Source organism: Leptodactylus fuscus, chromosome 1 (genome assembly GCF_031893055.1).
Source record: "Leptodactylus fuscus isolate aLepFus1 chromosome 1, aLepFus1.hap2, whole genome shotgun sequence".
In the NCBI taxonomy this organism is placed as follows: domain Eukaryota; kingdom Metazoa; phylum Chordata; class Amphibia; order Anura; family Leptodactylidae; genus Leptodactylus; species Leptodactylus fuscus.
In genome coordinates, this window is record NC_134265.1 from 96,955,621 (window position 1) to 96,983,314 (window position 27,694).

Consider the following 27,694-nt stretch of genomic DNA (forward strand, 5'->3'; position numbering starts at 1 on the left):
ACAGCAGTTTTTCAGAATTAGTTTTTCCTGAAACAGAAATTTTCTGCCTGACAAATTCAGCATCATCTGTGTGAACCACTCCTTACCATGGTGATCAATAGTTCTAGAATACATATTCCCTGCAGTGGATGTACTAGATGAACTGTAGCGTATAGGATAACCATTCAGATCAGGGACCGACCATGATGATGTATGGACGTGCCGGGTCCACAATAGTGTGTGCTGCATTAACAGAGCTGCTGTTTATTCAGGCACCTAGAGGGGTCTCTAACAGGACATATGCACAGGGCCTGTCATCCTAGCAAAAACTCTATAACTTTAAGGCCGGGTTCATACGGGAGTCTTTTGGACCAGATTTTGATGGAGGCCGCCTCAGAATCGATTGTCAATTTAATTCTCAGGTGTTCAAAACCAACGAAATAGTTTTCCCCAAAACAGTAAGTGCTGCTCTTTGCAGCACATAAAGGGTAAAAGCACTGAAGAACAGGGAACTGACTAGTGCTGCTCAATTCTAAATCTGCTTAGTAATGGATTCTCCGTTATCTGATGCACTTAACTCACTGTAGCTGTAGCCTGGTAAACTCATTATATAAGGACAGGGACACCCCTCCTACAGTACACTGGGGATTACTCAGGGTATTTCTCTCCATATTTCTCGGTGGAAAGCAGGCAGACCCCATTTTAGTCTATGGGGTTTGTGGATTTTTGAGGGTAACAGTTTTGTAAGTAGACTGGGTTTCCGTTTTTCGGGTACCCAAGCAGACCCAAAGAATGAAAAACCAAGCACAAGTGTGAACCAAGAGTGAACGTATATTTACAATAAATGTAGAATCTGCAATCTCATCCGGTTATTTTTATTCAGCTCCAATAAACAGAAATGATGAAAAATAGTTTGTTCTATCTAAAGCCCTGTGAAATTTAATGATATAGACCCGAGAGTCAGGGATGTGAGTCGGGCTGTGGAAAAAAAGAGGAGTCATCGAAGGTTTGGTCAAGTCATGCAACAGCCTTTCTAAGAATGTAACAAAACAGATAATACTGCTATAGTATAACAATTACATAAGTGTTAATAATCTCAGATTCTGAGAATTAAGATACCCAGAACAGACTTCCAAGAATCCACTGGTCACAACCGTGACTTTACTGAGGAAACTATAGCTAGAGGAATTCACCCGAAAAGACGCAGAAAACATATTTTGTAATTATTTACATTGGCTATATTTTACATATACTTTACATTTTTTAACCAAACAATATAAGTCACTTTCCCCTGAAAGTAATTGATTGACTTTTCTCTTTGCCATGTGTAATCTGCCTACTACGGGCCCAGCTGACACTACAGTATATCATAGTTGGATAAAATATATATATGTGTGTGTGTGTGTGTGTGTGTGTGTGTGTGTGTGTGTGTGTGTGTGTTCGTTCAGTCCCTACTACAACAACCTATTTTTTCACAGAAATTACCATACCTTTCATTTCCAGGCTGAAATTTTGTTAGCAGTGATGGTCGTCTCCTCTGTGGCAGAAGAACTGAACTGTGGGCTAGAGGTGAACCATATTCTCTTGAATGGTGCTGATACTCTAGAAGATTGGCATCCTGAAAAACACAAACATCACAGTGGAATTAGTTTTGTGATCCTCTGGTCTAAGTACCAGTCCAGAGTGTACTCTACTGTGGAGATAGGTCAAGCTCACCTGTGAGGTACAAGATTATAACAGAATCTATGAAATCCCTATAATAGCAACAACAACCAACAAATTTATGTAGGTCCAGCATATTCCACAACACTTCATAAATTGTAGAGTTCAAGTACAAACAAAAAGATAAGTTATAGAGTAGTCAATTTACACAATGGGACTGAGGGCCCTGCTCACAAGAGTTTACCATCCATGGTAACAGAGGCGGCTTGGGAGGGAGTATTGCCTATAAAGTGGTCCAGCCATTTTTGAACAGATTGTAGAGGGGAGAGTTTAAGTAAAGACAAGACAGATTAGTAAGGAGTTACAGTATTCAAGACGTGAGTGATATCGAGGTGAAAAGGGTCTTTAATGTGTCTATGGTAACTGCCCAGACACTGTGTGCGCTATGTGCAGAATTTCCAATGTATCCTATGACATGCAGCTTCACACTGTTCTTTACTGCCTTCTACTTGAAAAAGATGACAGAAATAAACCTATCACAAGTAGGAGAGATAGATGAAGATTGGATCACATAGGAATACATTAGTCTCTGCAATGCCAGTTAAGCAATAAGTGTTATGGCACTGATCTATCACTTGCTGTCCTTATGTGCAATGTAATGAGACTCTTCTCCACACAAGCAAGCAAGAGCAATAATGGAAAACATAGACCCAAGATGGTAGACAACCTGTACACAGCACATCACCAAGGCATACATATATAAGAACATCAACACGTTTCAATAATAGCCTATGTTGAACCAAATAGGTAATATTATATTATTAATATTAATAATAATTATTATTATATGCTCTACTGCACACAGTTGGCTTTCCCATTATGTGCCCCGAGCTGGAGACATTGGTGCTGTTAATTTCAGCACTGATCTCTGCCCACTGTCAGAAGTGCGTTCCTGACAGTCTAGTGTCATCACTGGGCTGTAATGAATGCACCATTGGCTTTCTAGTGGTATATAAAACCGCATGAAAAAATGAAAAGTCCTCTTTAAACATGCTAGTTGTCTGGAGCTATAAAGCAACTTTAAAGGGTTGTCTATTTTCAGACAAATATTGAGACAAATGTTATCATTTGTATAATGAATGTTATACAATTTTCCAATATGTTTTCTGTATCAATTCCTCGCGCTCTTCTAGATCTCTACTTGTCATTCATTCTGCTTGTTTTCAGTGGATAAAAAGGAGTCCATGGTCATGTGATATATGTCAGCAAAGTGGGAAAAATAAGTGTGCCCGTCGATCTTGCCGCCATTTCCACAGTTAAAAACTCCCTGCTCGTTAAGCTTATTCATCTAGGCCTAATTAGCAGAAAGTAGATGCTTCAGTGGTGCACTGCAGGGAGCGGGGCAGAGGAAAGAGGAATTCAAGGCAAACGACGGTCATTCCTCTTCATTTTGTATAGTATGAAAGATCCTTAAGTAGAGTTACTGAAAGGTGGAAATATTTAGGAAGAACAAGAGCAACAATTTGGCTCAGCCCTCAGTGACCCCACTCTAACTTTATGTGGTCTGCCACTTTCTGGTTGAGTCAAATAGTGCATACAAATTGCCAACGCTTGGCTGAATCAATAACTGCATGGTTCCAAACCTGGAATTAACATCAGCTCAAAAATTGCACGTCAGGCTTTATGGGATGGATCTCCAGGACTGAGCAGCTGCATAAAGTCCTTAGACCACCAAAGCACAATGCCAAATGTTAATGTTCAAGTGTAAAGCGCAACTCCACTGGACTCTGGAGAAGTCAAAACATTTTCTTTGGAGTGAAAAATTACATTCTTCATGTGATGGATACCTGGTATTGGCTAATGCCAGGAGAACGTAGTCTGCTCAACTTTAAAATATGGTGGAGAAGGGAGAATGCCAAGACATTTTGTATGCCTTGGGGAAGGTCATTACTGTTCATACATGACTATTCTCCTGTATGCAAAGCAAGGTTCATAAAGGCAAGGTTGGGCGAGTTAGACATTAATAAACTTGAATGATACAAAGACCTTTTGGATTAACTAGAACAGAGATTGTAAAGCATGTCGTGTTATAAATCAACAGTGTCTGACCTCACAAGTGCTCATCCAAATGGAAAAAATTAACACAAAATCTTGGAGAAAAATCATATAGAGTGACAATTCACAGTCTAAAAGTAAATGTATCCCAACAGATGTATCTGGATAATATTAATTGTGCAGATACTACACTGACAAGATGTAGCTCACTAATAAAAAATAACTTCTGCCAGGCCCAGAGCACAATAGTACATACAATAGTCTATGAAAGTCACTGGTCCACACACCTGTTCACAATTGTCCAGTGTTTCATGCAGTATTTTCTCAGTTTATGAAGTGACAAGGTACAAGCAAGGGCATGGATCCTCTCCCTCAGGAGTTATACATCACCCAGGGACCCAGTAAATCTGTTCCAACCCTGAAGTGCTTTATAAGTCATGTCCAATGAGTCATGCACTGGAAGGAAGCCTCTCTGTATACTATCCTTATTGTGCAGACATGTCAAGTCTCATTCAATAGCTGTTAAGTCACAGATTTTTTTTTTTTTACATTTTTTTTATGCCTGCCAAATACTCTGTACTAACAGGTTCTGTGGCTTTATTGGGGTTTCTTTCACTTTCAGGCTTTTTCATACTGATCAGTGGTGTCCGACACCTAGACCCCACCCAGTGCCCAGTAAACGTAGATGCAGCTTGGAGTCTATTTGATGAGAAGCAGAGCTGCTTCCGTCTCCATACATCTCCATGGCTTCTGGCATCCGGATTAGCTGACTGCTCAGACTACCATCTAAGCCACATCTTCTCAAAATGTTTGGATTGGGGCCTCACCAGTCAATCTGTTGGGATGCCAGGGCCTCAGCTGCCAAAAATACTACGACGGAGTGCTAAATAAATAACACTGCGCTATATACCAGTACAGCACATGTAATACTTCTGGCTGAATCCTGCTCCAGACAGACACCACCACACAGGACAGTGAGAATAGGGCATGGCTGAGCTTGTGGGACAGAAGATAACTAGATATTGCTCAAAAAAACAAAAGGGTGAAAAGGAGATCACAAAGTGTGCATTTTCTTTTGTACATTTTTTGTTTAAGGCTTTCTCCATTCCAGTTCATCCTGTGCGTCTGGTACTGTAGTAAGAGGTTTAAATAGCCCGTAAAAGGCAGGGCAATTCACCGCTGATACTGAGCAGCGGTCCTGCCGGCGGTCAGTCCACCTACCACTGTTTTTGTGACACAGCATTGTTTCTTTCTTTGCTGGTAGCTGTGAGGATGCTACTAATAGACCCCTGATGAAGCTCCTTTGTTGAGAAGAAACACGTAGGGTCAGTGTATGTAGTTAATGGTGTGGTGCCCACACACTGACAACCCTAACAGGAACCTAGCCAGTGGTACCTCCCCTCTCTGTTGGCGTGACGTTAGGCCAGTAACCTTGGAGAGGTGGGGGAGTTATCCATTGAGCAAGCAATACAGAGGTTCTGTTCTGGTTTAGGTCGGTGAAGGTTTGGCCCACATCTTATGCGGTATAGGGAGGCAGTAAGGAATATTCTGTAGGGCTAACCTCCCTATAGGGTCTCTCATTCTCACGGTTTATTTGCCTTTGGCAAGCAGGTTATGGTGTGGGACATGTTTTCATACTTTCTTTTTCATGTTTTAATGAACTACAAATAAAAGTGAAGTTTTAGTTATCATACAATTCCTATGGTGGTATGGTCAGCCTCCGTCAGTGAATCTGGTACTGTAGCTCACCTCCAGTGAACTAAATGGGGCTCTGCTGCAATACCAAGTACAACCTGTGAACAAAGGTGGCACTGTTTTTAGGAGAAAGAAACATTTTATGCTGTCCTCAAATACAGTATTCTTTAAACTTGCATTAAATCAATCAAGATCTTTTATTTAACAAAAGATGATAAATACTACAAATACAGTTTTTATTTATGTATTATATAATAACATTCAGGTATAGCTCTAGTTGTCCTTGTAGCTAAGAGGAGTATGACTTCAGAATTTACATCCTACACATACATAATATAATCCTCACTTCTGTAAGTGCTGCCGTTTACCAGCCTATTATACATGACCTTGCAGTTTAAGGTCATTGTTCTCCATTATAAACCATTGCAAACAGTGGAAAGATTGACTGTGGCATCCTTTAGTAACAATACCATACAGGAAGGCTGCAATGCATAGGAAAACGCCTTCTAGCCAAATCTTTCAAAATAACATTGTTAGTTTCAGTAACATATCTGAATATTAGCACTTCCTTCATATAGGGAAAAAAAACTATGTAAAATGCATACGCCTAGCAAAATATCCTGTATATATCCACAAAATCAATGAAGCCTTTTTTTACTTTGGCATTTCAGACAACATCCACAGAATAACTGCATTAAATGCTGTTAGATCTGGGACTCACCTGTAGAACCTGCATCAGTCTCTGGTATGGGAGACTGTTTGTGGTCATAAGTAAAAGCAAGATGTTCATCCATGTCTGCTCAGCTACTCTCAGGAGCAATGTACAAGTGAATGGACAGCATCAAGCATGTACGCCTTCCCTCATTTATTTCTGGCAGCGTTCTTGAGGTAGATGTGGGTCCCATCTCTAAGATCTAGATCTACCAGGCATTTATGGCCTATCCTATAGATACAGCCATAAATGCCAAGATCGGAATAAGCCTTTAAACACGACCCGCCAGTCTGATCTTTCACATCCATACAGTCTAAATCAGGGGTGGGCAATTAATTTTCTCATGGGGCCACATGAGAAATTGTAACGGTTCTAGAGGGCCATGCGCGTCGCAGCAAATTTAGCTCCACCCACTTCTCTGCTGACTCCGCCCAGTCTCAATCATTTTTCCATGTGCCCCACAAAGTAAAATCCTGCTACACTCACCCTAACATTATACACCCCCACATTATAATGTTTTCCTCCAAATGTCCCACAGTATTAAGTCCCTCTCCTGGTGCCCCAGTATAAACCAGTAGAAACTAGAGGGGACATTAAACTGGGGAAGCTGGAGGGGGACATTAAACTGGGGACAACTAGAGGCTGACATGTCCCCCTCCAGCTACCCCCATGGTTTAATATCCAACTCCATCTGCCCCCTAGTTTAATGTCCCAGCTCCATGTGCATTCAGTTTAACTGCCCCCCCTACATCTGCCCCTAGTTCTCCCTCTTGCTCGCACATTCTGTCTCTTCTCTCTATCATCCAGCAGCCTCCATTGCCGGCAGCTTGCAGAAAGCACGGGCTCCGCCCACTAATGAGTCATAGCCTATCCTGGTGATAGGCTGTGATGACATCATCACAGGTCCTTCAAAAACCTTCCACTAGCTATGTGGGCCGGATAGAAGCAGTCAGAGGGCCGGATGTGGCCCGCGGGCCGCACATTGCCCAGGTCTGGTCTAAATAGTGGCAGACCTACCATTAGGGATAATGGCGTTAACTGCAACTCCCATCAAGTGACCAAAGATCACCAGATTGCCCTGTAACATTAGTGAAGGAGTGACAGAATGGAGTTGCATTGAGATTCCTAGTGTGTCTCGAATGGAAGTTATAGTCACAAAAAACTCAGACAATGTTCAGCTTGAAGACATGTGAAACAATGAAAGAGTCACACGGTAACCTGGGGATCCTTATAGGTACATGAACCATTGACAAAAGGAATGACAACGTCACCTCTTGATTTGTGGAGTAACAGAGGGACAAGATAGTGTAGAATACTACAGAATTGTCATCAAAGAAAGTATTTACTAAAGCATACGAGTCAGGAGTGATAATAGTTTTACACCTCCAATATTGTAAGCAGACCCTATTCCCTATTTGACGAGGCAATATAGCATGAATGATATCCCGATTGTCTTAATTATCTTATGAGAATTCTCAAGACATTGGTTTTCAATGTTACACCCATTGTCAGCTGCAGTCCACACTTGTTCAACAAATTATATGGGAAATATTCCTGGTCACGAACATCCCATGCCAAGCTGCTAGGCTGAAAATGAATATATAAATGTCTTTTATAAAGCTGACCACATAACTCACACTGTATTCACTTCCCAGCTCTCATCGCTGAGATTGTAATGCTGTGATATCATTGTCGGACACCTGCTACAGTTACAGTTCTGGCGACAGACATCACATTTCTGTAGAGGAAGTCAGAATAAGTCCTATTTCAAGCCCATGCTACAAAGGAAAATTCCATTAGCAGGTCAGAAAGGATAGAAACAAGATAACTAATGTAAAATATTTCAAAAGTTAAACAAAAAAAGAGAGTGTGTCTCATAAAGACAGTTCTACCACTAGTGAGATGTTTTAAAGCAAACATTCCCTTGCAAAAAAAGTGATTTCTATGTGTGTATCTAAGCTATGTGGACCACCGATCAGATGTCAAAACCCTCTTTATTAAACAGGTAACAAAAAAAAAACAACTTAAAAACTGGATTTTTCATTCAAAACTTTTTACACCCAATAGTATCAGGGCCATCCTAGTACAGTGGTCCCTGGACTTTCACGGGTCCAACCTTTGTGGTAGGGCTATACCACGGGTTTTAATATTAATATTAATGGAAGGATACTCCGTTGTTTTTTTGAACACCATGGGTTTTCCCGCGGCCGCTCATCAATATCATCAGAAAAGTTTTGTGTATCTTCTTCAATGATGAGTACCCATATCATTTCATATACTGTACTGTACTCTGCGTAGACTATTTTGGATATGAACAGTATTGCAGAACATCCCCTAACATGAGATTAAACACCGCATCTCCACTTCACGGAAATTTGACTTTCGCGGGCGGCCTTGGAATGTATCCCCCGTGAAAGTCAAGGGACCACTGTATTAGACAATACAAGATTTTAAAGAGGACCTTTTACCACCTCCAACAAGTCTATCTTTTACAATAAGCACTGCTTCACCTATTCCAGCACAGTTGGATTTTTTTCTCTAGCACCTGCTGCTCAGAAATGGTGGAGGCAAGAAAAATTCCAACTGTGCTGGAATCAGAGGAGCGGCACCTCTTTGGAGATGCTAAGAACTTGAATTCGTGGAGGTGGTGAAAGATTTTATGTTGGACCCCATTTATAAGATTTGAGCTTATACTTCAGGAAAAGGAAGTTCTATTTTATCCCATGCACAACTAACAGCATGGGGGGAAAAAATGCAGCGTTTTACATTCACAGCAAAGTGGATGGGATTCTAGTGAATCCTATCCCCATTTTGCAATAAAATACGCACAGTGGAGACACTGTGATTTCCAAAACAGTTGCGGTTTTGAAATCACAGCAGTGAGAAGGTGACAGGCAAAAAGCTGGAGTCACAATATATTTTCCCCAGATTCCTCACATATGTGTGGTCCAGGGAAGATCTGGAGTAGGCCTCAGCAGAGGTGTAGATCCTGGGCTCATTACTGACCCATAAAAGGCTGCAGAGCCTGCAGTCCATGGCCGATACTGGGAGGAGAGAAAGTGGCTTGATCTGTCCCGACACACTGAGAGCCTGGTGAGAGTCCCTGCGCTACTTTGTTTTTGGTCGTGTGGTTGGTAGTAAGCCAACAGTTAGTGCTCAGCTGAGCATGTTTTTTTGCCTGAAGTTAAGGCTGTATTTTATTTTGCCTATCCTGTGCCTGATGTAAAGGTTTTGATTTTTTTTTTTTTATAAATAAACCCTTTTACTGCGTATTTTGCGTCCCTGTCTTGACTGTTTGGGACTGCACACTGCTTCCATCGTGCTAACTTCCCCCACACAGTATTTCAGTTATACCTACAGAAATATCAGTGGTTTCCCTGTGGGTATAAATGATACACTGCAGGAAAAACTGCGACAGGAACACTCTTTGTTTTGAGATGCCAGGTGCGGCCTTAAGCCTAAAGGTTCTCTCTAGTCAGAGCTTTGGTTTTAAGACTTTGGCTCGAATCATAATTTGGCCTGAAGGAACTGGTTGAAGTGGGAGCTGTATTTGCAGTTCTCACTTCAGCCTGTATGCCAAGAAGAAAGTATGTGGAAAATGATGCTTTCAGACTGTCACCTATAGGAGGTCTTTTTATAAAAAGTGATTTAGTGGTCACTTGTAGTTCAAGGAGACCTACTTTGATGGAATATGGGAAAAAAGCCTCCCACTTATTTCAATGGGTTCCGCGTGGAAAACGGAACACATTGAAGTCAATGGGAGGCTTTATTTCTGCGCTGATTCTGACAGGAGTTATTGTGTAAGAATCAGCGCCGACTTCCTCCGTGTGAATGCCCCCTTAGAATGCTGATCAAAACTGTTTAACTACTTAAATGCCATGGTCAACTGCAATATCCAAGATCTTAAATTATATGTCAACTTTTAGAGGTTCGGAAGAGAGGCAAACTTTGTAGCGCGAGTTATCGTGCCAGAATCAGCGCCAACTTCCTCCATATGAATGCTCTCTTAAGGTAGGTTCACACTGAGTTTTGACAGGCTCATTTTGAGGCAGAATCCACCTAAAAAAAAAAAAAAAAAAAAAAAAAAAACTCTTCCTATTCATTTCAATGGGAGTCAGTAGCATGTTTTGTTTTTTCTCTAGCTTATTTTTTCAGCTAGAGGGGAAAGAAGTGATATGACCTATCTTCAGGCAGATTTTGTCTTGAAAAACCCATTGAAATCAATGGGAAGTGGGAAAACCAAAGCTGTTTTTGCAAAAACCCACATTAAAAAAAAAAAATCCACTAACTTTCTTTTAAAGAGAAGTTTCCAGGTCCATACAGTGTGCTGGAGAAAAAAAAAATACGATGAATGCAAAAATGCTACTAACAGATCTACCATGCTGCATTAGCTTGTTGTTACTGGAGAGTGGTCTATGAAGACCCATGCCATATGTAACTAGTTACTAACCGGCTTACCTGAATGATCATGGCTTTTCTCTCATTCTGAGCAGTCGTGGACTATACAGGACTTTTCACTTTTACTTCTTAAACTGCCTCATTCTGTATGTTACCTTGTTTGTGTTTAGACTATGGTCGCCTAATGGGGCTATTGTAGGCAAGCACTAAAATCCCTTCTTATTATACTTCCCATTACCATCTTTTGTTCTCTTAGCAGCAAGATAAGTTACAGTACAGGAAAGCCATAATCATATAGCTTTGTACTAATATTATATATATCACTGTAATAAAGCACAGCAGACGGCATAATCAGGTTATTGCTATTAGCAACACGGCATAAAGTAATCCATGAATAATAGCGGCTAGAACTGTGCATTACCGCCAGCTCGGCACGACAGTGATTAACATGTAACCTTTGCACAATAATTGCTCAGGTGCTAATTACAAGCATGTGACATTCGCCAATTCAGCCTATTGTGAGAGGCGAGTTAAGTAAGACCATTATTCTTTCTTCCCTTCCTGAATTTAGTGACCCAGAATAACCTGCGAGTGTCAGTCTCATCTAGATAGCATAATCATGCTGGCTGACACACTGGTGGGATCAAATACCAGCTCTTCTGCTCATGCATTAAAAGCCACAGGCCAGAGTTTGAGATTTTTTTTCATTTCACTAGAATTTCCATCACCCTGCAGAGCACATTATACAACCACCTACATCATTGTCAGCATCCTTCCAGATCATGAGGTCTATTCTAACATCCCCCACCCAGATATCATTTCCGATGTCATACAAATGCTCCTATAGACATGCATACTTGATGAGATTACGCTCTATGTTCCTGATGCTGTCATTATCCGGGCGCCTTAGGTAATGGAAATTCAATTCATATCTATTGAGAGGTATTTTATAGCCCTGACGTTTAACTTGAGGCTGGCATTACCTAAGATCTATTAGAGTTTTCTAAAATCCCCTCCCTCAGCAGGATAAAAATAATCTCTAGATTTGGTATAAGTACCTTTAAACCATAATCACGTAATGTTCACATGGAGCAGTCATAAATATATCGGTGATACATTACAGCTGTGCCCAGTAGCCCACTATCTCTACATGCCTACATTAATCACAGCAAATGGATTGGCTCTGCTACCAGGGCCTTGCCCCTGCAGTGTGAGGATGATTTGTAGCTTTAATGCATTCTGTGGCTGGAATACATCAAAAAGGATTCCCACGTCCTCAGACAAGCACTTATGTCACTGGGATTTTAACACAAATTGTAAGGGAGGGAAAAATAAAAAACACCTCCAATGTGACCAGAAGTAAAACTAAGTAACCTGATCTCAGCTATAATCTGGTATTAACATATAAAGAATATACATTGACTCTCATCATATACATAAAACTTCTTACTGATCTTTTATATTGCAGGACTGGACAACTTATTGGAGACTTTAAAAGCCATTTAGGCAACTTCAGGAACCAGACTGATCTTCTCAGGACTTCTAGGATCCAGACTGATCAACACCGTGTTTTCAGCTTTATTTTCTCTCTCTTTTTTAATAGAAGTAATGAATAATCCAAGGGTTACTCAAAAGAGAAATGAGGGGACAACTCTGCCTAGGGACATAAGTAACAATAGGGTGGGGCCCCATAATAAAACTTAGTATGGAGCCACACAACTTACCATTTACCATACCCACTTTCTACAGCATGTTTTATTTTATAAAATATTACCAAAAAGTAATATCGCAGAACAGGTATATTGCACCCAGTGACGTCACTGTACAGGGATAAGGCACGCACAGTTAAGGAGGGTTTAGTATGCAGGCCTAGAAAAACTCTGCACCACTGGTGGATGTGCCACATTCATAGCTAGGCATATACCTGCACAGGTGACAACATATGCCTGCTCATAGCTGCTGTACACTTCAGACATCATATATACCAATATACAGTTGGAAATGACCATTATGCTCAAGTACAAATGGTTTGGATAAGAGTATCACTATAGTCACACAACCACAGCAATTCTCAGCAGTGTATTTCACAGATTTGGGATCATTTTTTTTTCCCCACTCCCTTCAATGGCTGCATGGAATCCATGAAAAACAGATCTAAGAGTCCAATCCGTGAAATAAATAGAGCATGTCCTATTTTTTCATGGATCACTGCCACCACACGGCCAAGAAATTTGGTCATGTGTATATCTCTGTTAAATATGCTGGAATCACCTGTGCAAGGATGCTGAGCTGCCTAATGGAACACGAAACATAGAAAATACATGAAGATCAAACATTTTCTCCCTACATTAGCTCATCTTCTAAATATAAGGCCGTGGAGTCTGAGTCGGGATTAATTTTGGGTGGTCAGAAATAAGTTAACTCCAGCTTAAAATATAATGATTACTTATGTTATGCAATTATTGGTATTTTACCATTACACAGTTTGTCATAGGCTGGGCAATTAATCGCAAAATAACTGAGTCAGCTCAATAAATCGATGTGAACTTGCTCACACTGAGTACATCAATTATTTTGCATCCAAGTTATCCTCTCTCACACTGGCATCGACTAAAGGATAGATCACAAACAAGCCAAAATTCAGTGGCATGGCACAAATATGGGGGTCGTGGTATAAAAAGGGGAGTGTCCTATAATAATAATCTTTCCTTAAGCCTGATCAAGGTAAACTGTTTAATTTATCACAGTTTTGACTTGGGTCATTATTGCCCAGCCCTAGTAAATTCCATATTTACTTTCATAGGAATTCAATCACTAATCTTTAATGAATTAAAGGATCTTTACTGCTTCTGACTGACCATGGCTGTCAGCCATTTATAAAGCAGCCAGAGCAGAATTTTGAGTCTGAAAAAAAAAAATAGAGGAGTCAGAGTCAGTGTTTTGGCCTCCCGAATCTACAACACTGTCCATAACCCTTAGCTAGACAAGAGTAAAGTATAGAAGTAAAGTTCACTGCCCTGTATCTAGTTCTGTATGGGGAGCACTCAGGAGCATTATATTATGTGGTGGGCACTAATGCCCCATTAGTACCCATAATACACAGATATACACGCTCGCATAGAAATGAATGGACGTAGCCAGCACGCGGGTTAAGCGGCCGGCCGCCGTCAAAGCGGAAGTACCAGGTGCATCCATCCATTTCTATGGAGCGTGCTGTTCGAATCGGCTGATCCGAACAGTACTCGCTCATCTCTACCAGTCTAGTTGAAGCTCCATTTTAGAAGCAGTGCCCCAAATCTGCTTAGGAATGCAGACACTACTGTAAAGTTTCTGTATATCGCTTAACATGTATAGAAATACATCACATACATTGTGTCGCTATATATTTGAATGCTTAGAAATACAAATACCGTATATACTCAAGTATAAGCCGAATTTTTAAGCACAGTTTTTGTGCTGAAAAAGCCCCCCCTCGGCTTATACTCGAGTCAAGCAAAAAAAAAAAAAAAAAAAAAAAAAAAAAAAAAAAAGCCGCAATAGTAATGTATAGAATCTTCCATAAAATAGTGGAGAAAAAAAAAAAAAAAAGCTTTAAAAAAAAAATAAAATAAATAAAAGTTCTAAATTCCCCTCTTTCCCTAGAATACATATAAAAGTAGAAAATTACTGTGAAACACAAACACATTGGGTATCCTGTGTCTGAATATACTGAATATAGGATCTGCAGTGCTCTTTTTCTGTCAGGAAGGGGTTAATAGGAGCACTGCAGATACTCTATATTCAGCCAGGCTGAGTTCCAATTAAGGGGAAAAAAAAAAAAACAGTCCTCAAGCTCGGGGAAGGGGCAGACAGACAACCGAAAACACCCCCTCCCCTTTCCCAGCAACTACTGCACCCAAAAAACATTTACATTTTTGAAATTTTCCAGTAGCTGCTACATTTCCCCCCTAAGCTTACACTCTAGTCAATACTACTTTTTGTAGTAAAATTGGGGGGGGGGGGGGGGGTCGGCTTATACTCGAGTATATACGATATGTTCACTTCTTACTGATTCTAAATCGCAACCTTTATTCTAGGTCACAGCTTCTTGTTTGGCCAATGTCTCTATAGAGCTAATTCCACCGATAATGATTATGAGAAATGTAGTCTTGACCCTGGGCCTGTAGTCATCTGTTATGGGCTATACCACAGTCTGAAACTGCTGGTCAATTTATGACAAGTAGTGTAATATATTTACAGAAGGTTATGTAAAATATAACCATTTTTGATTCAGGAAGTTAAAAGATGAAACCTTGCATTACAAGTATTGGTAATTCACAGTTACATGAACACTGTGCACAACCAAGCAATGATCTCAGAAGGCTTTCCGTTACAACAAAGGTGTTTGGGTTTTACGGAAAAAAAACAAAAAAAAAAAAAAAAAACACAATCCCCCTGTTCATAGATGTGGTCTCCTCTTAACTGTCTACTGCGGGTTGCCAAGAACAGGAAACCCAAATATAAAATAGACAAAGAGTGCAAATGAGAAAAAGCAACACTTCCCCTCCTTGAGGCTATATCTAAGCAACAGATCACTGGCTTGTAATCACTTGTGCGAGGCAGACCTGCTTGTCTACATACTCCACGTGCACTTGCTGAAAGAATATCATTAGGTGTCAGCCTGTAGAATACAGAGGAAACTCCTATCCACGCTATGAGAATAGGCTCATACCAAAGGTATATAGGTTTCAGAGTAGATATAGCATTGTATAGTCTAATACACCTAACAGAGTTTTCCTTGTTTGTTCTCTTTTGGGAAAAAAAAAGTGAATTACACTTTCTGTGATCATGCCCGTACTAAAGTTGCTCATACTCCTGTACACCAAACATGCATGTAATTTCAGTGGTTATAAAGGGCACTGCCAGACACATGAAATCCAACATGTCTGATCTTTCAGTTCAGGGGGTGCTCCAACCCTCCCTAGTGTTGTCATAATAAAGTGGCAGGTTTGGCTGACATACACTTTACTGTAAATGTATGACTGGCACAAAAAGTCTACCATGATAATTCCAATAACAGCATGTATCTAAGGGTGATAAAGTCTAGCTGATTTAGATATAAATACACTTGTGCGATTGGTTGACTACAGTCCATTTACACTGCCTACAGTATAGCTTGGGTGGATATACACCGGTCAACCATAGAAAACTATGGTCAGCGCTCATTCACGTGGACCTTTAAACTGGCCAATGCAAGCTACATAAGGGAGCAATAATTGCAACTGGGATAGTGTTTTGGCTGATTATATTCTAGATCTCAATAATTCGACTGGGTAAATGCACTTCCAAATATCAGCCTTAGCAAGAGGCTACTAGACCATTCACCTAACCATTGGCTGTCCTTTCCACTTTCTGAGAGCTATTTGCCAAATATAAAGCACTAGCAGGAGGACCCGGCTTCGCACAAGTAGATTACATTTTATGTTTGTGTAGTGGCCCCATAAGAATTGTACAATTTTGCACTGGTGTATTTTTTATGTGGTTTGTGTGTATGTCCATAAGCGTCATGTGATTATGTGTATCTCATTTTGGATATCAGTGAAAAACCTGTGATTAGTTGTTATGGATACCTGGAATAAAGCTGTATCTAATCCTTCCCCATGTAGTACTGTGTTTAGACGCAAGTATCTAATCCTTGTTGGTGTGGTACAGTGTACAGATGCACATATCTAATCCTCCGGCGTGTGGTACGGTGTGCAGATGCGTGTATCTAATCCTCCCCAGTGTGGTATTGTGTGAAGAGGCACTTGTCTAATCCTCCGGCAAGTGAAACTGTGTGCAGATGTGCATATCTAATCTTACGGCATGTGGTACTGTGTGCAGACGAGCGTATCTAATCCTCTGGCGCATGGTACTGTGCGCAGACGCGTGTATCTAATCCTCAGGCATGTGGAACTGTGTGCAGACACGCGTATCTAATCTTCCCCCGTGTGGTGCTGTGTGCGGAGATGCGTATATAATTCTCTTGCGTGTGGTATTGTGTGCAGAGGCATGTATCTAATCTTCACCTATGTGGTATTGTGTGCCGTGGCGTGTATCTAATCCTCCGGCATGAGGTATTGTGTGGAGAGGCACGTATCTAATACTCTGGCATGTGGTACTGTGTGCAGAGGCACATATCTAATCCGCCGGTGTGTGGTATTGTGTGCAGTGGCGTGTATCTAATCCTCTGGTGTGTGGTAGTGTGTGCAGATGCGCATATCTAATCCTCCCCCGTGTGGAATTGTGTGCTGAGGCGCATATCTAATTCTCTGGCATGTGGTACTGTGTGCAGAGGCATGTATCTAATCCTCCAAAGTGTGGTACGGTGTTCAGAAGCACGTATCTAATCCTATGGCATGTGGTACTGTGTGCAGATGCGCGTATGTAATCCTCCCCCATGTGGAATTGTGTGCTGAGGCGCATATCTAATTCTCTGGCATGTGGTACTGTTTGCAGAGGCATGTATCTAATCCTCCAAAGTGTGGTACTGTGTTCAGGCCCACGTATCTAATCCTCCCCTCTGTGGTATTGTGTGAAGAGACACGTATCTAATCCTACAGCGTGTGGAACTGTGTATAGACACGCGTATCTAATCCTACAGCATGTGGTACTGTGTGCAGACGCATGTATCTAATGCTATGGCGTGTACAACTGTGTGAAGATGCGCGTATCTAATCCTCTGGCGTGTGGAACTGTAAGCAGACGCGCGTATCTAATCCTACGGCATGTGGTACTGTGTGCAGGCATGCTTATCTAATCCTCTGGTGTGTGGAACTGTGTGCAGATGCACGTATCCAATCCCCCGGCGTATGGTACTGTGTGCAGACACGCGTATCTAATCCTCTGGCGTGTGAAACTGTGTGTAGATGCACGTATCTAATACTACGGCATGTGGTACTGTGTGCAGACGTACGTTTCTAATCCTCTGGCGTGTGGTACTGTGTGCACATGTGCGTATCTAATCCTCCCTCGTGTGGTACTGTGTGTAGATGCGCGTATCTAATCCTCTGCCGGTGGTACTATGTGAAGACATGCATATCTAATCCTCCAACATGTTGAACTGTGTGCAGATGTGCATATCCTCCCTTGTGTGGTATTGTGTGAAGAGGTGCATATCTAATCCTCCCCTGTGTGGTATTGTGTGAAGAGGTGCGTATCTAATCCTACGGCGTGTGGAACTGTGTGTAGATGCGCTTAATCTAATCCTACGGCATGTGGAACTGTGTGCTGAGGCGCATACCTAATTCTCTGGCATGTGGTATTGAGTGCAGAGGCATGTATCTAATCCTCCAAAGTGTGGTAATGTGTGTAGACGCGCGTATCTAATCCTATGGCGTGTACAAGTGTGTGCAGACGCGCGTATCTAATCTTATGGCATGTGGTACTGTGTGCAGACGTGCATATCTTATGCTCTGGTGTGTGGAACTGTGTGCAGATGAGTACATGAACTGACAATAGGAGTGAAGGCCCTGCTCATGACAGCTTACAATCTGTGAGGAAATAGGGGAACACGTGAGGTAAGAGGCTTGATTGGTACAATTGTTCAGCCATCTTTTAATAAATAAAGTCATATAACTGAAGTTGTATGAGCCCATCACCAGCTGGTATCAATGAATATACAGATACTAAGTGAACTGAGTGCAGGATAACTTCTAGATGGAGGGGTCAGGTTCTGAGGAATAGAGGAGGAAAGGATAGCACAAGCTAATAAATGTTAGTTTTGTATTTGGATCAGGTCATGTGATAAACCTGCATAAACAGATATAATTTTAGGGCCGTTTTGAAGCTGCTGTAGTTTGGTATTAATCTAATTGTCCAGGGTAAAACATTCCAGAGCACCGCTGCGACAATGAGGGTTTTTAATGTTTTGACAGTAAAAAAAAAAGTGGCGAAATCTAAAGATGTTTTTGGAGGCGCAGGTTATAAGAGTGCGCAAGTGTCGGAATATGTAGGGTGAAGACGAGATCAGAGTCAAATACAACCCTGAGACAGCAGGCGAGTTGCCTCAATTTTAAAACAACTTATAGAACGGTATAGAAAAAATTGCAGCTGGCGCTCTGGTCTGAAATATTTGGCTGTAACAAAAGCAATTTGTTCATGGATGTACTTTGCAAGTTTGGGACCTCATTTCAGGAAACACAGTTGGGAATTCGGTCACCATTAATAGAGTCCTCAATGCTGAGAAACAGATACCATCAGGCAATACTATCAGCAAGGCGTCTGGTTGGTTCCAAATTTATTCTGTAGCAGGACAACAACCCCAAATATACAATCAATGTCATCAAGAACTTTCTTCAGCATAAAAATGAACCAGGTGTCCTGGAAATGACGATTTGGACCTCACAGAAAAACATCTACATCCACACCCATTCATTCAGGCCTAATCAGGAGTGGGATGCCGCGACGAATACTGATGCACTGCATCGGTATCCCATCGAATCTAGAACGTGCTGAAAATGCCAGCAGTGAAAAATGAAGAGGAATTCCTCTTCATTTTCTGCCGTGTGAACGTACCCCAACAATAGCTGGCCAGTGGAAACAGCCCTCTTAAAGTGAGAGGTTCCTGCCTATAAGATCTATGACTCATTGCACCTAATGTGCTATATACAGGAATCGCATGCATCCCAGTGCACTGTACATGATATTATGCATTAGAACTCTTTTAAATATCCCATCTGCCATGAGTGAATTTAAGTACCAAAAGCTATCACCTATTCTAGTTATATGATATTGCTAAAGGTTACTGTCTCTTTAAACAAAGATCAGTTATGACAGAGAAAAAAACAAGACAGACACTCTTGAAAGCTGTGTCCTTATCTCCTGGCATAGGAAACACACTTTATCTCAAACAAACAACATCAAACAGCCTTTTCTGAATCATACAAAGGAACTGAACAGACCTCAAAGAGACCTGTAAACTTAAAATGGACTTGGCAAGATAAGACAAAAGGTGCATTGTGTCCAGCAAGCAGTCAGTATTAAAATGGCTGCATTCACACAGAGATTATTGGTCAGGAAACTGACTCAAATTCCTCCTCCTAAAAACGCCTCACCATAGGACAGTATGGTGAGGCGTTTTTTGGAGGAGGAATTTGAGTCAGTTTCCTGACCAAAAACTCCATGTGAACGAGTGTAAAATATTATTACAAAAAAAAAAAAAAAAAACACTGAGGCATTTCCTTTCTGTCACCAAATCTATACATCTTTCACTGACTACTTTAGAAATAATTTGCCCAAACTACATTACAGACAAAAAAAAAAAAAAACCTGTTCGACCTGCTATAGCAAATAATGTTATAGATAACATTAGAATAGCAGGCGAGAACACAACGTGACTTCACAGGACTACACCACAAAAATATAGAGCGGACAGTATCTATTATATATATATTACATACACATATACGGACAGTATATATATTATAATAAATTTCCCACAGAAGCTGGCCCTACATTTCAAATTAAAGTCGGCCAAACTCATCAATTTGAGTGGGACCAGTTGGCCATTTAATGTATATGGTGGTGCCCCAACTTTCCCCCTATGGCAGATATCAGTAGGGGGGTTGAGTGAGAAGCATCAGCTACAAGAGTTGAAAATACCTGAATATTTTGCTTTGAGGTACAGGTAAAGCACCGCCAAAAGGAGATTCCTAATCTCTTCACTCTTCAAAATATATATATACTGAGCAAGCATGTGTACAGAGGATAGGGGGCTAAAGTTTAATATGCATGTCTTACCGTATGTGCACGGGATAGCTGTATTGGATACGACATGGCATGTGGAGTGTATCGGGCTTCCGCAGCCCTCCTGCTTTGTGTAGCTGGCTGGGTAGAACCAGACATACTGAGGCAGAAGAATTGAACTCTATTTACTTAATGAAGGGATGAGACGCCAGAGAGGATCATGGGATGACTTTGGTTGTATCACAGCATATCTGAAAAGAAGAACAAAAAAGGAAAATGAAGTGTTAAATAAGATCTACTATAAGCATCCCACCAATAGTTCATATAAAGACCCTTCACAAAATCACACTATTTTAGTAGTAAATTCTGTTAAACACGTCATTTTTGTTTACGGCAACCTGTGGCCTTCATGCCAAGAGCTGTAACAAAACCCTAATTCTGGCCTTATTGTGTACATACCATGTGCTGAGAGAAGCTCAGGCCTAGATCTGTCCAGAAAAAAGAAGCAGACACTTAAACAGTGGCCACATTCTCAGGTAGTAGAATAATACATACCTCATACATCCAGGCACAATCATCATATATTTACTAATGGCCCGTGACCCACAAGCAAGTTCCTTCTACATATTAAGTTATGCAAAAGGTTCAGCCTTTTCCACATTCAGGTGGAGCCTGTCGACTTCCTCATCTGTCAAGCAACCTGCACTTTAGATCTTGTGTCTTTGGTCAAACTGCAGCACTGTACATTTGTCACAGCTTCCTTTCTGTCAGCCGCTTACATGTGCCCTGAACACTGGTGTCAGAATCAGAAGCTGGGGTGTGAAACCAACATGGGGGAGGGGAGAGTTCTGTCCCTGAACCGCAGATCAGGAGATGTTGATAAAATTTTATATTATCTTCTGCTAACAGATACAGCAACTTGAAGCAGTAATAGCGTGTCTACTTGTATCCCCTAAGATTCTGGAAGATTGAGAGAACTACTAGACCATGAATGGAAAACAAATACACTAATCTGTTTATCAGCCAGGATATCTGCAAGCTTCTATGGAAATCAGTAGTGTACACCTCCAAATCCCTGTCATTACACTGGAAAATAAGGGTTAGTTCACATTTGCGTTGGTATACCAAACGCAATTGTAAGCACTGTGCAGTAAAAGCACACGGGTTCCCATAGACTATAATGGGGTACGTGTGCTTACCGCCATATCTCCACACAGAACATGCAGACAGGAAAGTAGTTCACAATCTACTTTCCTGTCTGAGCACACGGACCCCATAAGGGTTAGTTCACACGGGGCAAGAGGGGGCGGATTTTGGAACGGAATCCTCATCAAAATCCGCCCCTCACAAAAGGTCTATGTAGACCGCTAGCGTTCTTTTTTCCACTAGCGGGAACAAACCAAGAGAGCTGCCCTTTCATCAGGTGGATTCTGTGGCTTATTCAGCCCCGGCGTCCGCCTCGCGACAGAATCCTCCGGACTAGGCCCATTCATTTGGGCCTAATCTGGAGCGGAAAGCCGCGGCGGGATGCCATGCACTGCATCGGCATCCCACCGCGGCGGAATGTGCACACGCAGAATCCCCATGTGAACTAGCCCTTATAGTCTATGGGGTCCATTTGCTTTTACTGCACAGCGCTTGCAATCGCATTTGGTATTCCGTTCGGGGGGTCCCCATGTGGAATACAAACGCAGATGTGAACGAGGGGTAAGCTGAACTCTGCCTCCTTACTTGGTGCATGAAGAGCAGTGGTGGAAGCTTTCTGCTGCAGTAAACTGCCTCCTGGCCAGGACTAGTAGGATTTGAGGTCCATGCACACAGAAATAAATTACTGTTCGACTTCTAGCCAGATTTTGTAATGAGAAGGATTACAGTAAAGCCAGAGAGATTGCATTTTAGAGGACATCATTTTGTCTAGCTTCTAGCAATGTTTTATGGGGGACCACAAGCAAAAAATAAATAAAAATAAAATTGTAATTTAATTTCCAATTCACATTTTTTTTGATTCCGGAATACCCAGTTTACATAGTTTCTTTTTTGTTCTTCTACATTTACAAAATAACTAGTTTAGATACCACATACTGGGACTCGTAACATTTAAAATTCTTCACTGTTCATCATAAACAGTCATTCTTATTGTTATTTTAGGGGACTTGCAACATTTTAAAAACTGAATTAGGCTGGGGCTCCACATGGCGTAAATGATTTTACAGTCACTGCAAAATAGATGGTATTCTAGCAAACCCCATCCATACATTGCAGAAAAACACATGCAGTTGAGGTTTTGGAAATTGCAGCAAGTCAATTATACCTACAGAAATGCTGGTGGTTTCCCTATAGGTATAGTGGAAGTGGAAAGTCAGCAGATTTTCCTGCATCACTTTTCACAGAGTCTGCAATATGTTGCTGCTGCAGTTTTTTCCTGCAGCACTCTTTTGCTGCTGCCCACTAAGTGGGGCCTTGGCCTTAATTAGTATTTTTGGAATCTCCCCTCAAAAAAAAAAAAAATGTTGACAGTTCTCTCTATATTGAGCATCAACAGATTCTCATTTAGCAGTACACTCAACATTTGATATAAGCTACAAATAATAAAGTGTTCCATTTTTTGTTTTCTTTATTGACATTGCACTTTGATCGATCTATCTATCTATCTACACTCCACAGTTTGATGCCCAAGTAGGGTTCCAACTCATAGTATGCCAAAGAAAATATGGAATGCTCTCTTTCTAATGTAGATTAGCAATCCAAACAAGCGCAATTTATGATCAAAACATCACACTAACTTTCATCAGACACTAAAAATAAATGGATATGGATTATACATAAGGCCATGTGTCCACAGTATATCAAATATACAAGAACATCAAATGCAAATTTTATGCAAAGTTTGCATATGAATTGTGACATGCATATTTATTTACAGAGTTCCAGATAAATACACTCCATGAAGAAAGGAGGGAAGAGGTAACAGGACAGGTAGGAGCAGGCAAGGGGTGTAATTCTAAGCTGCCTCAGAGTACTGAATCTTCCTCTGGTGGTGGGTGACAGAAGGATACTGTCCGTGGTGACCTCCATGCAGGAGAACAAATCCCACCCCATGTATGAGACCTTGATGGCACTTGGTAGCACTGTAAGTGACCGCCTGCTTCACCCCAAGTGTGAGAAGGCGCGCTATCGCAAGTCCTTCCTTCCAACCGCGACCAGGCTGTATAATCTACATCAGACCAAGCGAAGATCACTCCGCACAGAAAACTAATAATGATTATGATGTCTTCCTTCTCTCTTCTTCTGTTCCTTAGCTGCTATGGACTCCTAGTATATCTTCTCTTCTCAGCTTATGTGTGTCTACTTCTGTAATATATTACTGTGTATTATCCTGTATCTGTATTACTATGCTGCTGTAACATACTGAAATTTCCCCACTGTGGGACTATTAAAAGATCATCTTATCTTATCTTCCTGTTCCAGTATGACAGCAGAGAACCCAAGTAGTACATCAGGCACCAAAATTAACTGCACTGATTGCTCAGGAAGAGTGGTGTATGAAGAATCTCATTACGTGTGGTCCTACTTGTAGCCATCATACAGGTCAGTGCAGAACTGCTCACGGGCGTCGCTGCCAGCAGCCAGACAGAGTATTTAAGTCTTTTACTGCCAAGGGTCTCTGGGAAATTTTGCACCTCTGGTAGCCAGAGCAATTTTCACAGTTTTGAGATGGACAAATCAAACCTAAATTGTAACATTTAGAAATTCATCCAACCCCCCCCCCCCCATACCTGCATATTTTGTTAAAGTAGACACCTGCAGCTTTGACAGAATGCCACTTGGTACACTATACGAACAAGTACCTTGATGCAATTTTGATTTTGCTTTATTTTTTTAAAAAAAATGCAAATGTATAGTAGTAAAAAAGGAAACCAAACAAACAAACAAAAAAAAAAAAAAGTTAAAAATAAAAGTTCAACATGTGCAGAGTTCAAACATATCACCCCATACACGTGTCTTCAGAAAATCACTAGAACTGGAAGGAACAAAAATCTGCTTTGAAGATGGAAATGTTAAAGTATCATCCGATAAAATGTAGGGATTACACACCGTGGAAAACAAGTAAACCCCTAAACCCTATATATTTTTTGAAAGTAGACAACTTGAAGATTACATATGTCTAAATGGGTCATTGATAGCTACATCCACCTTCATGAAACTACAATAAGTGCTCGGACTCCCAAAAACACTAATATGGAATCATTAGAATGACACATTTTCAAATGCTAAAAATTGGAGTTAGCGGAGGTTTTAAAATGTCCACTTTAAATTATTTTCAGCTGTATCACCCAATTGAATGTGTATGGCTAGCTTTAGTTCTAGTCTAACAAAAGATTTGAGTTTGTAAGACTAAAAAGATATTAAAATTGTTCTATGGTATCCCAGCTATCTAGAGAACATTTCAAGTCTGTGGCGACACCTTTTATAGCCACACAAAGGTATCTGCTGGAATATGTGAAAGGTACACTGGGGAGGCTATAACTGAAATAGCTCTTATAGCCGGCAGGGAACTCCTCATTCTCTGCAACCAGATTATCGACTTTAGGGCCCGGCCCTACGGATTAGTGGGTATACAACAGCTATTGGATTGGTGATTTGCCATGCAATTATTTGTCTGCCGCCTGTCTTATTTGGTTTGTTTCTGTAACTTATCCATACAAGAAGAGGCCTGCATGCCCAAATATTTTCTCTGTGTAACCATTTGTAATTATGTGTTCTACAAAGAAAAGAAAAGAAAAAAAAAGTTGTTCTGATTGGTCAGCAATATGCACATGTGAGCCCAACTATAAGGGCCTATTACACAGACACATTACTGGCCAATTGCCCAGAACAAGAATTCATAGGATCATATGTTCCCCATGTGGCTGAGCTCCCAATCGTCTGACAATCCAGTGTTTTTGAGCCAAATGACTTGTCTATGCAGCAACACATACTTTGCATAAGCCAGTGTATTCTGATGGACGTGTTTACAGTTGACCTTGGCTTCAGTTCAGACTGCATCAGCAGGTGTAACTACCCTTTTAGAGCAGAATTGAGATATTGATGATGTATCCTTAGGATGAGTCATTACTATCAGATCGTGGGGCTCTGAAAACCAACAACCCCACTGATGCTGGTGTGGTGGCCACTGCTCTCTGCTGAAGGATACAGGTATGTACACACTGTAGTGTGTCAAGGCTCTCCCATTTAAAGGGGTATTCCCATGTACATAATCATATCCATATATTTGTAGACTAGCTTTTACCCGCGACTTCGTCTGCGGTGAGTTGAGAATTGGGCGGACACAGACGTGTGAAACTGTAAAAGTGCTTTAAAAAGTTTGGTGGGATAGCAAATGTGATGTGTTATATTGTGTATGTCGTGATACAGACAATGTGATGTGTTGTATCGTGTCAGACAATGTGATGTGTTGTATTGTGTATGTAGTGATACAGACAATGTGATGTGTTGTATTGTGTATGTAGTGATACAGACCATGTGATGTGTTATATTGTGTATGTAGTGATACAGACAATGTGATGTGTTGTATCGTGTCAGACAATGTGATGTGTTATATTGTGTATGTCGTGATACAGACAATGTGATGTGTTATATTGTGTATGTAGTAATACAGACCATGTGATGTGTTATATTGTGTATGTAGTGATACAGACAATGTGATGTGTTGTATCGTGTCAGACAATGTGATATGTTATATTGTGTATGTCGTGATACAGACAATGTGATGTGTTATATTGTGTATGTAGTGATACAGACAATGTGATGTGTTGTATTGTGTATGTCGTGATACAGACAATGTGATGTGTTATATAGTGGAAAGCTATATGTAAATGTGAGTGAGTAGAGTGAGGGCTACTCCTGAGGTGACAGTATGGAGTGTGCAGGCAGGTTGAGGCAGGAAATGCCAGGCAGTCTGTGTGAGTCTATAGCTGGGGCTAGGAGTCCTGCTTTTGTGAGTCTCCTGCTAGGAAGCCATGTTGTTTAGTGGCACCAAAAGTAGCCTGTGACTCAATCCTGAGGGAAAACTATGTTTGTGGAAAATTGCACGCAAATCCGTCCAGGCGTTTTAGCGTGATTGAGGAACAAACATCCAAACTCAAAAACATCCAAACACACAAACTTTCACTTATAATATTATAGTAGGATAATTAAAAGTTAAACATTTTTGCAAATATAAGTAATTAAAAATTCTGCAAAGTTTTAAAAATTTCCTCTAACTTTCTTAGTGGTGACAGTCTGTTGTCTTGATCGGTTGCCAATGGTTACGACCACAAATACAGAAACTTTCTATGGTCTGTGACTTGTCAGGAACTCAGCCATGATTTTCTTATTGTAGCCGGGTTATCAGGCAGGGACACTACATGCATCAGAAGATATCCCGGCCACAATAAAGAAATCATGGCTGATTTTCTGACCTTAGAATGTTCTTGCATTCATGGTCGTATCCACTGGCAACCGGTCAAGACAACAGACTGTCACCACAAGATATTTAGAGAAAATCTTACTTATATTTGAACAAAAATGTTTAACTTAATTATCTGCAAATTTAAAAATAAATTATGTACATGGGCATATCCCTTTAAGTCCTATTCTTTGTGGGTTATGAACATCTGGGAAAGCCCCTTACCTACCACCAAAATTATAAGTCAACATCAGGACTAGTGCGATCACAAAATGTTTTTTATCATCTAGAATACAAGGAGAGACCATGCGTTTTTCATTGCTATTTATAACGGGTTTCAGTAGGCCAGTGTATTTGACACCGAATACAAAAGGAGACATTGAAATATACTAATTTGTCTGGTATTTGCCACTCCATGGCCTTATCCATCAGGAAGAAATGCGCTTGTCCTCTCCATACCCTCTACATACTTGGCTGACCTATTATAAATCCCTGCTCAGTAACAGTCTAACTGAATAAATAATGTATTACACTGCACATGAGTGACACTTTTTTCTGTAAAATCACATACTGTATCAAGATGGAGAAGGTGTCCTTAAAATCTCAATCATTATGAAGCTTTACATTATTCAGTCTCTCAATACACGATTCTGTCTTGGTTTAGATTTTGTAAAGTTAGCAGCTTTCTGGTGGCCGTGTCCTCAGCTTGTCTCTTCTCTCTGACATTTGTTTTTACCAGTGTTCTGTGGCAGAGTGCCAGGACTAGCAGGCCAAGCTTTTAAGCTTTACCAACCTCCTCCTTCCTCTTTTTTTTTTTTTTTTAGAGATGCTAGAAAATATTGAGAGGAAGACCTAAATACAGAGGTTTTCAAAAGAAATAGTAGCATTCAACAGATATTAAGATGGTACAGTAGGTGTATGTACAAATAGAAGTCTATGGAAAGAGGAAGAGGAGCTGGGTGAGAGAAAAGAAAAAAAAAAAAAAAAAATCACAGGTCCTGAGAGAGAAAGAGGCTGATGGCGTTAAACAGCAAGATTAT

The 27,694-nt window shown here is 40.8% G+C and overlaps 1 protein-coding gene across 20 annotated transcripts in view; it reads right to left on the minus strand.

Annotated features, from left to right (window-relative positions):
• Positions 1-27,694, minus strand: part of NCOR2 (nuclear receptor corepressor 2) — a 291,797-nt gene that overhangs the window by 190,983 nt on the left and 73,120 nt on the right. For all 20 annotated transcript variants that reach the window (XM_075274561.1, XM_075274570.1, XM_075274577.1 and 17 more), the window contains 2 exons: positions 20,261-20,457; positions 1,470-1,597 (listed from right to left, as the gene is read on the minus strand). In XM_075274561.1, coding sequence (XP_075130662.1) covers positions 1,470-1,597; positions 20,261-20,365 — 233 coding nt within the window. In that variant the 5' untranslated portion in view covers positions 20,366-20,457. The remainder of the gene's footprint in view (positions 1-1,469; positions 1,598-20,260; positions 20,458-27,694) is intronic.